We start from the raw sequence: 13,612 nt of genomic DNA on the forward strand, positions 1-13,612 counted from the left end.
TGTATCCTCAATAACTGAACTCAAAGAATTATGCTACAGTTGGGCAGAAAACATGAATACTTTAATGGCTCCATCAGTTTCGTTTGTCCCCCCCAAAAATGCAAAGGCAGTATCCTTCCAGTCCATGTGTTTGGTTGATATGTTTTAATGCAGCATAATTTTGTGCCAAAAATAACTGATACATTTATGTTATCAGTATCTGAATTATAAGTGCAACCCTCTATTTCGATTATATCTGTGGAGACACTGCGCCATCTAAGGGATTAAGTATTTATTACAAGAAAGACTGGATGAAAAGCAAACCTTGCTCAGTAATAAAATGTATGTAGCCTAAATGTTACATAAATGTAGTCTGGACAAAAAATAAATAAATTACAATTGGTTTTGCTTTCTTACAGAGCATTTTTTTCGATTTCTACGGTGGCCCTGAAGAACAAAATAAATTTACAAATGATGAAACACTTTTGCAAAGTTGGAGACAAATTTACATTTTGGAAAACATTTTTACATTTTATAAAACAAAATTACATCAGCAAAACAAATTTAAATTTAAGATTTTTTTTTTTTTTTACAAAAGATGAAACACTTTTACCATTTCTGAAACAAATTAACATTTCATTTTTACGGAAAGGGAATGTACCAAATACTGGAAGTGATCTGGAAGTGATCGAGTGAGGGGTCATTTAGTTTGTTTTAATAGAGAGAAACCTAATGGGATGACATGGTGTACATGTTAGGACATCCTCAGGTCTCAGAGTGAGGTGTATGACCTCAGATGAAAAAGCATCATATCTCCGCAAAACCTTTGTCATGTGTCAGAATTCAGATGAAACGGCCTCAGACCACATAGCCTCAGGCTAAACCATAGGCTGTATAAAATATGCACGTAGTATCCATGACGTCACCTATCTGTTCCTGAGAGCTGTTTTGAAGCCAATCGACGGCAGCAGCCATATTGGAAATGCGGAACTCAACCTCAACTAATCTTAATATCTTCTGAACCGTCACGTTAGAAAAGAATTCACCCCCCGTACAGTGTGTGCTATTAGAGAGATTAGCTACGTAGGGCCAAGCTGTTTTTTGAACCCGGCTGTAAACATGTTTATTAATGCTGCAAAGATCATCTTTTTTCCATTCATGTCTATGTGGTTTCCGGTGTTTCTGCAGCCAGCCTCAAGCGGATTCTCAATGTATTGCAGTTTATAACATTTCTGCATGGGCTTCATATTTTGAGACCGGAGGTTGCCGCTTTGGCTAAACTGAGTCAGACTAAAAGGAGTCAGACTCAACGGTACAAGTGTTCCATCGTTTGTAAAAGTGTCTCCAACTTTGTAAAAGTGGTTCAACTTTTGTAAATTTGTTTCCTCAAATGTAAATTTGTTTTGGCCTTGGTAAAAGTGTTTTGCTGATGTAATTTTGTTTTACAAAATTTAAAAATGTTTTCCAAAATGTAAATTTATCTCCAACTTTGTAAAAGTGTTTCATCTTTTGTAAATTTGTTTTGTCCTTCAGGGCCACCGTAGATTAGTTTTTACCACACCTACAAAGAAAAACTGTGCGGATAAAGCAAGATATTATCTCCGTCATACTTCCGGGTTCGCGCTCTGAATGAAAGGCACTCAAAATCTTGAATGTTCCATATGATGTATGCAGTGTGCACAGACATGTTTTAGACTAAGGTTTTAGACAGGCTCAATCTATCAAAAATGGAAATACACCCACAAGACCCCCAAATCTTCCCAATCAGGTTTCAGTAAAGTTTTTCCATATACGCATGCGCGTTACGAATTAGCTGCTAAACGGATAAATTACGAGCCAGTGGGCTTGCTTGTATAGAAGACGTTACCATGAATGTTATTTTAGATATACGATGGATTCGGACACGATGTTTACATGGGCTGTGAGTGAAAGATAATTAAGGTAATAAGGAATAAGTATATTTTTTCGGCTACATCACTGGCGTCACCACGGTGTGGACTATCTTGATCTTGTATCCTCTTTGGTGATTCACGTGACACATGCTCTCCACTGTGGTCACCTGACTGGTTGTGTTTGTGATACTGAAAGATGGCTGCGCACCTTTCCTACGGCAGAGTTAATTTAAACATTTTGAGAGAAGCAGCACGGAAAGAGCTTCGGGAATTTTTGGACAAATGTGCGGGAAGCAAGGTAAAGGAGATCAATAAGTATGCACGGGTAGTTTGGCTGGTTCCCCCTCAGCCTCTATCAGGGAGCTGTGTATCTGGACACAACAATAAGTAAAATCTTAGTATATACTTGAAATATTTAATATTCTTAAACAGAATGTTCTGGATACGAGTGTATGTTTGTCTTTAAAGGGGCTGCGCATATCATTAAAGCATTTAGCTTGTATCTTAGGCAGTGATAACACCTACAGAAACATTTCCGCATACTGGTGATTGTTTTCTCTTTTTAGGCCATTGTTTGGGATGAATATTTGACGGGACCATTTGGACTCATAGCTCAGTACTCTCTACTGAAGGTAAGTGCTTTCTGTGCAAATGTTGTGTATGAGGATAGTACTGATTTAGAAGATTTTAACACTAATATCCAGTGGTGGGCAGTAACAGAGTACATTTACTTGAGTACTGTACTTAAGTCCAATTTTTGAGTATCTGTACTTTACTTGAGTATTCATTTTTGTAGATACTTATTACTTTTACTCTCTCCCCCAACACCTCAGATTCTCTCCCTCACTCACCAAATTTAAATCCGGACTCAAAACCCACCTATTTACAAAGGCTTTTAAACTATAATTGATTGATTTTTTGTTGTTGTTTTTGTTTTGTTTTATTGTTTCTCGTTTGGTTTTATTTTGCTGCCTTGCTCTTCTGTGCTTTTTTGCACTGTTTTCCTTTGCTTTTCTATTGCATAATTTATTTTCCTGTAAAGTGTCTTAGAGAATCTTTTAAAGCGCTTTTATAAATAAAATGTGTTATTATTATTATTATTATTATTATTATTATTATTATTATTATTATTACTCCACTACATTCAGAAGACAATTATTGTACTTTTTTACTCCTCTACATTTCTATCAATGCTCAAGTTACTCACTACTTTTGCTTTGAAGTCAGCTCATGAATTTCCTTCTCTTTTCTGAAATCTGATCCCTAAGACAGTAAAATGTGTTTGTGCAGTTCATTTAGAGGTGGTAATGATGGCTGTAATTCTCCAACTGAACACCCATGGCCATATCTTCAACCCGTGATAGAGGTTTTTGAAATGAAGCATGATACGTATCATTTGAAATGTTCTCCCTGTTTCTGTCCATACATACAAAAATTCACTATCCAACCTGAGAAAGTCTGTGGAGCTACGTAACATGTCTTTCATTCCAGATGAACATTTCAAACTAAGTTGTCTGTGCTTGGAGTAACTTAGTTTCTGTTTTTATTCCATGATATAGTTTTTAGAGATTTCAAAAAATGGTTTCTAAATAAACATAATGTAACATAATGTACTCCTATTTATTCAGGATTTCATTTATGTATTGTGAAAACACAACATTTTAGATTTTTTTAAGAAGTACTTTGAACACTTAAGTATTTTTAAAAGCAAGTACTCCAGTACTTTAACTCAAGTAATACTTTGACAGAGCAACTTTCACTTGTATTGGAGTAATATTTGACCTGGAGGATCTATGCTTTTAGACTTAAGTAATGAAGCTGTGTACTTTGTCCACCACTGCTAATTTCTCACTTACAGATGGATCATCATAACTGAAGCTTTTGATGATCGTAAAAATCAAATGTGTTCATTTCTGTGGTTTCAGGAGCATGAAGTCGAAAAGATGTTCACCCTCAAGAGTGGCAGGCTGCCCTCTGCTGATGTCAAAAACATCATCTTCTTTGTCCGTCCACGGCTTGAGCTCATGGACATCATTGCTGAGAATGTGTTCAGGTTTGTTTATGTCACATTTTCAGCCCCACGGTGTATAGAGCAAAGTCTTCTCACTCCCTGTGTCCTTTTGCAAAGCTGTCCCCAGTATTGAGTACTTCCTTTCTGATTGTGCACCATTTAGTGAGGACAAGATGCACTCAGCAAGAGACTTCCACATCTTGTTTGTGCCTCGAAGGAGCATGCTGTGTGAACAGAGGCTGAAAGAGCAGGGTGTGTTAGCCTCTTTTATCAACATTGACGAGTACATCCTGGACTTGATTCCGTACGATGGGGACCTGCTCTCCATGGAGTATGAAAGTGCTTTTAGGGTGGGTTTAATTTGTACATTTGTGATGCTGTTCTTATGAAGTGTCTGTTGTATATAGTTAATGTTAATCACTGCACTTAAAGACACGTTTGTTATTGATTTATAATGGTGTAATTCTGCCTGTCATGATGTGTTTTACTCTTATGTCTTATACAGGAGTGCTACTTGGAAAATGACCAAACCAGCCTTTACCACACAGCCAAAGGCCTCATGACGTTACAGGCACTATACGGCACCATCCCTCAAATTTATGGGAAAGGAGAATGCGCTCGGGTCAGTATGACGGCCGAATTTCAAATGAAAACTGATTCAGTATTATATCTAAACAGCTTGTTTCCTGTGTACAGATGGTCAATGAATATGTGAAGGTAATTCATGTGTCTGAGAAATGATTTCTGTGCTTGTTCTCAGCATGTTGCCAACATGATGCTGAGGATGAAGAGGGAGTTTGCAGGCATTCAGAACCAGATCCTCCCTGTTTTTGACACTCTGCTGCTCCTGGACCGGAACGTCGACCTGCTAACCCCTTTGGCTACACAGCTCACATACGAGGGTCTTATTGACGAGATCTATGGAATCACTAACGGTGAGAATGAATATCTTACTCTGCATCTTTATGTCTAAATGTTAAATCACTGTACATGCACCCTTTACTGTGCTCTGATTTCCCTTGTTTATACCCCCTCTGACTTGCAGGTTATGTGAAGTTGCCCCCTGAAAAGTTTGCGCAGAAGAAACAAGGTGAGGCAAGCAAAGATTTACCCACAGAGCCAAAGAAGTTGCAGCTCAACTCAGCAGAGGAGCTGTACGCAGAAATACGGGACAAGAATTTCAATGCTGTGGGAGCAGCACTCAGCAAGAAGGCCAAAATCATTTCTGCTGCTTTTGAGGTAGGTCTAACCTTTGTTGTTCTGGCATATTTGACTGATCAATAAAGACGGTAGTGCTAAAAGTAGGTAGTTGTTGTGTGAGGCGCTGTAATGGAGCTATATCGGATCACTTCCAGACATCCCAGCTGATCTAATGTGATCATAATCTCTGTGGCATTTTACCACGAAGGTCAGAAATGGAAATCCATGAGGAAACAGAAGTGATGACAATCACTTGCAGATTAGATAACTATTTAAGCAGAACTTAAACAAATCCAGAAATAGTATCGTCTCTTATCAGATCAAAATACATCAGTTTTAACTAAAATAAAAAACTTGTGTAGAGACTTTCCTATGCTGGGAGGTGGTTACCTGAGCATGCGGTTTGTGGGTATTATAAGAAAAGACTCTTCCATTAAATAGGTTTTCAAGAACATTATTAATTACGTGTGTTGTTCTTCTTTTGTTGTTGTGTCTGAAAGGGATTTTATGTTTGATGGACAATGGACTCAAATATTTTTTTCATATGTTAAGGAGTTTTTATTGAGTGAAAAAAAAAATATTTTCCCTTGTCTTTGGTGCAAATTAATTGTCTATCATATCAGTACCTAACAATTTTCATCACTGCAGTCCCGTGTGGTTGAGTTTAACATTAACTAAGAATCATTTTTTTAAGTGCTGGGGTTTCTTGTTTGTTTTTCTGAGTTGTCATATTCAACCTAAACGACATAGCAAGAATGTTTCTTTTTCTTGTCTTCCAGGAGCGCCATAATGCCAAAACAGTGGGAGAAATAAAGCAGTTTGTGTCTCAGCTGCCTCACATGCAGGCAGCAAGAAGCTCGCTGGCTAACCACACTTCAATAGCAGAGCTGATCAAAGACATTACCAGTGTGTGAAAACATAAGAACACTCTTTTTACCTTAAACATACCTGATTTGTTTTATACATCCTGTTATTAAGGAATGTAGAATTCTGTATAATTCGTTTTGGAGCATATCTTATCTTTAAGTTATCATGAGGTTTGTGTAAAGGTAGTAAATCTAGCTTATGTGTCTTCTTTCAGCATCTGAGGCCTTCTTTGATAATCTAACAGTGGAGCAGGAGTTTATGACTGGAGTTGACACAGACAAGGTATTCATTAATTTATCAATTATAGATTAGTATAGGTAACTACATAAATAAATAACTATATAACCAAAGATAACTTTTAGCTGCATGTCAATCCCCATTCCCTCTCCCAGTGCTCTACCCCCTGTCCTATCTCTCTCAACAGAGGCATAAAAGATCCAAAGTAATCTTTAAAAAATGATATCCTTACAAGAACATGCATACAGATTAATTATGGTTTCATAAGATTTTACTTGGGTTTTTTAAAAATCCTTCAAATAGAAAGAAATGCCAGGTTGCCTTTGTTCTTTCAGTTTTTCACCTGGTTACAGGTTTTAATGAGATTATATAAAAACAAAACAAAATTTTAACTCTGTTTTTGTAATTTTATACATGGTTTGACTTATTTCTGATAATCTGTATTTTTACCACCCAGGTGAACACATACATAGAGGACTGCATCGCCCAGAAGGATCCACTGATCAAGATTCTACGTCTGGTGTGTATGCAGTCTGTCTGCAACAACGGCCTCAAGCAGAAAGTGTTTGACTACTACAAGCGAGAGATTCTCCAGGTATGGTTATTTAGTTTTTTGTTTGTTTGTTTTAAATGATGTGATGTTGTCACTTATCTATATGAAAAAAATGTGGGTTATCTCTGTGTACTTTGGATTTCTTTTCAAAGTTTACTAAATTGCATTAAATGGATGAAACTGGTTGGTGGCTGTTTTATAAGAAGGTCTTTGTTCTCTTTGTTGTTTAGACCTATGGATATGAACACATACTAACATTAAACAACCTGGAGAAGGGGGGTCTTCTGAAGCCACAAACGAACTCGAGGAACAACTACCCCACTATCAGAAAAACTCTTAAACTGTGGATGGAGGACGCCAATGAGCAGGTAAAAAAAGGATAAAGATAACTTTGAATAATTAACTGATGCATTTAGATGATTCCTTCAACTCTTTGACTTTTTACTTGTTTCAGAACCCAAACGACATCTCCTACGTGTACAGTGGCTACGCTCCCCTGAGCATCCGACTGACCCAGGTCTTGGCTAGACCCGGGTGGCGCAGCATCGAAGAGGTGCTGAAGATGCTCCCAGGCCCGCACTTTGAGGAGAGACAACAGCTTCCTGCCGGGCTTCATAAGAAACGTAAGGATCGATGTACAAACTGCTGTTTGTTCTGCTGCTTGCTTTACACAATAGAAGCCAACAACCTGCCTGCCTGCTGCGTGTAGATAAGATGCAGGCTTTATTTCCATCATGTCAAATGCTGACCAGTAGCAGATTGATGACACAAAGCTGACGGTACCACAGAGGCACTGCAAGTGTTTGTGGTTCCTCTGTGTGTGTTGAAGAGAAAGCTTGATAACAACACACAGTCAGTGTTCAGTGCTTTCCTTTAGTCTGTCCATCTTTCCTATTGGCAGTAATAGGTGTTGGACTGATCTGAATAATGAATTTAATTATACACTCAATTTGAAATGTGCTAATTAGGACTGAGTTCGGGCATTGGACAGTGGGCTTGATTCTACATGCCTGCTTTAAATTGAATTTTAAAAGGTGATAATAGAGGACTGACCTGGGGGGAGGATGATGGGAAATTAGTGTTTTCACATTTCAAATAATGTGCTTAAGCAGATTGGACTTGCCCTCTTTTTTCATTGAGATGTCTTGTTAGTTTTAATTAAATAAATTTGCCATGTCAGTGATTTGAATTAAAAACCTACTGAAATGTTTCTCCTCTAATTTAAAACAGCTCCTATAGTGATTAGTAACCACTGATCCCCTTTTTTTCCCCGTCATTCAGGCCAGCAGGGGGAGAACCGGACAACGCTGGTGTTCTTCCTCGGTGGGGTGACGTATGCAGAAATAGCCGCTCTGCGCTTCCTCTCTCAGATGGAAGACAGTGGCATGGAGTACATTATAGCCACCACAAAACTAATGAACGGCACAACTTGGATCAAATCCCTCATGGACCGACCTGAATCTCAGACCCCCTGAGTCAGCTGCATGCACACCTGGACACATCAAACACGCCATCCATCAGAAAACCTCAGCTGCTGTTTTTATGTCTGTATCAGTGTACTGCAGGTGTTTCATTGATGTTTGTGCAGGTTTAGCAACAATGCACTCTTTAAAGGTGACCTGTAGCGCTCCCCTTGTAAATAAACAAATTCATGTTTACATTCAGGGTTACATCTTTGAGGATTTACAAACATGGCAAAGGCTTTCCTTTCTTTACATTAACATATCAGATTGTACTTGATACTTTGAGTTGTGCCTTCTTTTATCCATGTTGTTTGCCTGACATTGATGTTCTGGAGCTTTCTTGCACTTAACGTAACAGTACCACCACCCACTGCGGGAGAGTGGAATCACTGTATTCACATAGCTGCTTTTTTCCCTGACATCAGGCTCAGAGTAGAAAGATCAAATGCTGTTATAATGCTACACTGCTGTGTTCCAGGTTGCAATTTTACAAACATAAACACTGACAAAAATTTGAGACAATTGATACTGAAGATCCAGTCGAGGTAGATGACTGTTCATCAGTGACTGGTCTTGCTTGAGGTTTCTATCTGGGTGGATTAATGATGGGTGCCCCCTGTATAGCGCATTGAGTCATATTAAATCTGCTTCACACATAAAATTGGATTAACTCTGGAGGGATATGGGGCAATATTTTAATGTACATTATATTTAAGACCTATACAGTATTTATTAGTAATAAAATATGTTTTACTTCTACTTATAGCTCATATCCCTCCTGATTTATCTCTCTATTATCCTGTATCAATACAATTTGTAACCTGGAACATCAAAACATCCTCTTCATAATAGCATTTGTGCTTATGTTCAAGAGTGTGACATCAGAGAAAATGGCCGCCTTGTGAATATGTTGAATATTGTGTCAGATTGCTTGTAGCATGCATGCTAAATCAAACCAATACCCCCCTTCCTCCCCAAACATTGCTCCACAGCACCTCTCGTGGTCATAAACTCCACAGGGCACCTTTAATAAGTTTCCATGAGGTAATATAACTCACAGCCTCTGAGGTCACCGTCCTACTATAGCAGTTGTACATATGTATTTTTTTTTTTTTTTTAATTTAAATTTGGGTTTTGTCGTGTTTAAGGAAAGGAAATCTGATATTTGAAAGTTTTGTTCGCAGTTTTTTTTTTTGTCTGGCTTTAACGGGGATAAAAAAAATGTAAATAAAGTCCTTACAACTGTGAAATAAATCAGTGTGGAATTACTTTGACATGTAGGAAGCCATTTTGCTTATTGTTTAGGTACATTTTCAGAAAGACAGGCTGATTGTGGACATGGAGAGCAGATGAGAAGCAGAGATGGGAGTGTATCCGTCAGCAGTGATCCAGCTCTCTGAAGGAGCAATTAGCACAGTAACAGGCCCCCTGATCAGCCGGTAATGGCCCTGTGCTGTCTGGAGAGCTCAGCCCACGGCAGCCCGAGATTTGACAGTGCATGACACTGATTGAATTAGGAGGCCATTTGCTCCATGTTCCGGTAGAGGATAACAGTGCTGCAGGAGGGTGTTTGATCTCTGTTTCAGTCAATATCTTGTCCGTGCCTTACACTATGAACACAGAGAGACCTGCTGACAGCACTCAGATATTTTTGGGAACAAGATAGGATAAATTCTTGTTAATTTCTTCCACGCTTATTTGCTGGAATATGAAGGATTTAAAATAGTTCACATTGTGAATTAGATTTCTAATCTAACACTTTGAAATCTCTGTTTGTGGAGCAGGTGCACTGCAGATTTAAACTCCCATTAGATCAACCACAGGGGATTCAGATCCCTGTGAGCACTTATTGCTCTTGGCTCCTCCTCTGCCATAAGAGCTTGAAAAGCTCAGGGCGGCACACAACAACTTGGACTTCAGGGCTGGAAGCATAGGAGTCCACTTCCTGATACGGTCCTGCCCTGCCCAACAAAACCAAGGTATGATTTATTCATTTTAAAGTAAATTGTTAGCTTGTTTGTGAATCTTGCGTGCTAAAATTGTGTCTGTTTCGGTTTCAGCCTGATAAGCCTCAAACTGTTCCAGAAATCAACACAAGAAAAGTGTCATAAACTCTTAATATGTTTTATTCTGACTGTAGTATGATTCCTTTTTAAGACTGACTTTAACTTCTCTATCCTAGAGAGTAATGAATGAAAAAAGGACACAATCAGATGTGTCAGAATATGTCTTTTCGAACATCAACAATTAGACATCATGAGAGGTGAATGTGGAAAATATTAGCTGTTGTTTGCTACTTTATTCAAGCAGATCAATAGTGAGATCATTTGGAGTAATTCACAGATAAATTATTCACAGTGGTCTTTTAAAACTGTGGCTTCTATGAGGTAAACAACAAATCAATGTGCAGCACTTATACATCTAAACTTGGGTCTATTTAATAATACATTAACCAATAGAACAAAGACCAAGAAGTCAGTAATCAGATTGTCTTTGCTGTTATGTGCTTGCTGTGTGTGTCATGGGCTTTCAGACAGATCTCTTTGGTGGAAAGTTTCTAGTCTGTTGTGTTGTATTGTTTATGTTTGCAGGATGGGTCGAGGTGGGAACATGGGACACCTGACTCAAACTGCTGGCAGACAGAAGACGCAGCAATTTCATCTGGATGTGGATGTGGAGCCCTTGTTTATCCGCTTCCTCCGGACATTCAAGGAGATCCTTAAATTTGTCCTCTTCAGCTACACTGTGCTGTTTGGTGCTTTGCTGCTTGCAAGATGGACCACTTATTTCATGGTGGGAAAGTAAGAAGACTGTTAAAGAAGAGCCTGTTCATGGACTCGAAGCTCATTAGTGACGGAGATCAGGCAGACTTTCTGGGATGTGTGGTCTATGCAGTTCCTATAAATTATAAATGTCTCCAAACACAAATATAAAAGCTAGACTTGCGTTTGTATCCGCATTTGAATCAAGTTCTGCTGCAGGAAACAGCTTTTGTGCAGAGTGATGCACAGATATAGTGCAAAAAGTCTACAGTGAAACATATGCATCAGATGTGTTGAAAGTGCTTTAATCTGCAATCTAGACACTGTGTTGTTTGCAGATTTGAAAAATATCCACATTGAAACTATGAAACATGTTTGTGTGGTTATGTAGCATCCAAAAACAGTATTATTTATTCTTTAATGATAAAGCTTTAAAATGCTTGTCCCCTTGATAGGATGTGAAAAAAAATGGTGGTGCAAAAATAAGGCAATGTCAGCTGTTTCTCAGTCACAGGGATAACTTTTCCTGAATTAAACAGTGAACACACAGATTTCACACCATGTAGGAAAAGATAGTGGACGCCCGCAAAGGGATTTAGAGACTCTCAGAGGATCTGGGGTCCCAGATTCACTGTATGGCATTTAATTGTTGCCATGATGAGGGCTCTAAACTTAGAGGCAGGCGATGGCTATACTGATGGGTGCAATCTTGCTTTGCAATATACAGCCAAAGCCTGATATAAACAGAGTTGAATAGGGCTCTCATCATCTAAGCTTAGGCCTACTTACCCGGAGGGCCTGTCATGTAGGTCTAAACTCTTGTTACAAGGGCTTTATTCTGTCAACTTATATTGTGGCATATTTCTGAATAAATCTGCATTTGGTCAAATTAACAGAGGTCTGGGTCTCATTGTGGCTAAAGGGTTCTGATATTCATGAACAGCAATTACAGATGACTTTGTTGTTGAATTCTATGGTCATAATGTACTAAGACAATAGTGTAAAATAGATCCAATTGGAGGGGGGCAGCAGGAAATGCTTGCTTTAGTCCATAGATCCCAGTACAGGTTAGTTCAGCCCTGGTGTCTGATTTAGGAAATGGCCATTTAAGGGTGGCAACCTCAAAACACACATTTAATAAGAGTAAGTCCTGTGGCAGGTCTTATCACAGCAGGTGCTACTATTATGTATTACAGTATTTCTCAATTGCTAAAACACATTTATTGACATCCAACACACTTTTCTCAACACTATGAGCACACCTCTGACTCTTCCTGCAAAACCAAATAATGTTGTCATGTCATACCCCAAGTCAATCAAAATTAAAACAATACTGAGCAGTCATTACACACTACATCAAAAAACTGAAAACACAATGCTCAGAACATGAAGCTGTAGAAATAATTTTACTGTTCACAGTAAGCTAAATTAATGTAGCACCTGTATCCAGTTAAAATAAAGTAAACACAAATAGAAATGAGAAGTACATTACAGTGTAATCCACAAAATCAAACTGAAGTGCTTACAGTATCTACAATCATTCAGCCACAGCATCATGTCTACGTGCCGGGTCAGGCCACAGGACTTCATCCACATCACAGGCCACATTCTCCCTGGCCAGGCAACTGTGGAAAAAACCCCAGCGTGCCGGATCCAGGCTTACAGGTGCAGATAAAAAAATTAGAATATCGTTAAAAATTTCAAAATTTTTTGTCACTCAAGTCAGAAAGTGAAACTCATATATTATATTGATTCATTACACATAGAGTGACATATTTCAAGCCTTTATTTCTTGTTATTTTGATGATTTGGCTTACAGATAATGAAAACCAAAATTAAGTGTCTCAGAAAATTAGAATATTGTGACAAAGTTCAATACTGGAAACTCATGGTGTCACACCCAAATCAGTTAATGAACTCAAAACACCTGCAAAGGTTTCCTGAGACTTTAATTGGTCTCTCAGTCTGGTTCAGTAGGGCAAACTCACCTGACCTGAACCTCATAGAGGATCTGTGGGGTATTGTCCAGAGGAAGATGAGAAACACCAGACCCAACAATGCAGATGACCTGAAGGCCGCTATCAAAGCAACCTGGGCTTCCATTACACCTCATCAGTGCCACAGGCTGGTTGCTTCCATGGCACGCCGCATTGATGCAGTAATTCATGCAGAAGGAAGACCAACAAAGTATTGAGTGCATAGAAATGAAAATACTTTTCAGAAGCATGACATTTCTGTTTAAAATGCCCTTTTTTATTGATCTTATGTGGTATTCTAATTTTCTGAGACACTGAATTTTGGTTTTCATTATCTGTAAGCCAAATCATCAAAATAACAAGGAATAAAGGCTTGAAATATGTCACTCTATGTGTAATGAATCAATATAATATATGAGTGACAAAAAATATTGAACTTTTTCACGATATTCTAATTTTGACTGTGACATTTATCTGTGACATCTGTGCTTCAAATGTGTTTCACTTTTGCTACCTTCATTATGCAACACACGTGCATCACAGTGCAAAAATGTGTTTTAGTGAGTGAGAATGTGTTTGCAAGTTGTGTCTAACAGGTGAAAAGTGCTTATGGTTTTGCCAAAAGAGTGACTGATTCAATACATGGGTTCAGACTGCGAGGAGTTCGGTTCA

General features: G+C 38.4%; 1 protein-coding gene across 1 annotated transcript; it reads left to right on the forward strand.

Annotated features, from left to right (window-relative positions):
* Positions 1-2,004: 2,004 nt before the first annotated feature.
* Positions 2,005-8,399, forward strand: vps33a (VPS33A core subunit of CORVET and HOPS complexes). The gene is made up of 13 exons (XM_034692144.1): positions 2,005-2,169; positions 2,438-2,503; positions 3,797-3,924; positions 4,046-4,232; positions 4,388-4,504; positions 4,643-4,817; positions 4,928-5,121; positions 5,862-5,988; positions 6,164-6,231; positions 6,644-6,781; positions 6,970-7,107; positions 7,194-7,362; positions 8,021-8,399. The coding sequence occupies exons 1-13, from the start codon at positions 2,068-2,070 to the stop codon at positions 8,212-8,214; spliced, it is 1,803 nt and encodes a 600-aa protein (XP_034548035.1). The 5' UTR covers positions 2,005-2,067; the 3' UTR covers positions 8,215-8,399.
* Positions 8,400-13,612: the final 5,213 nt, after the last annotated feature.

This window comes from Notolabrus celidotus, chromosome 9, assembly GCF_009762535.1.
Source record: "Notolabrus celidotus isolate fNotCel1 chromosome 9, fNotCel1.pri, whole genome shotgun sequence".
NCBI classification, from domain to species: domain Eukaryota; kingdom Metazoa; phylum Chordata; class Actinopteri; order Labriformes; family Labridae; genus Notolabrus; species Notolabrus celidotus.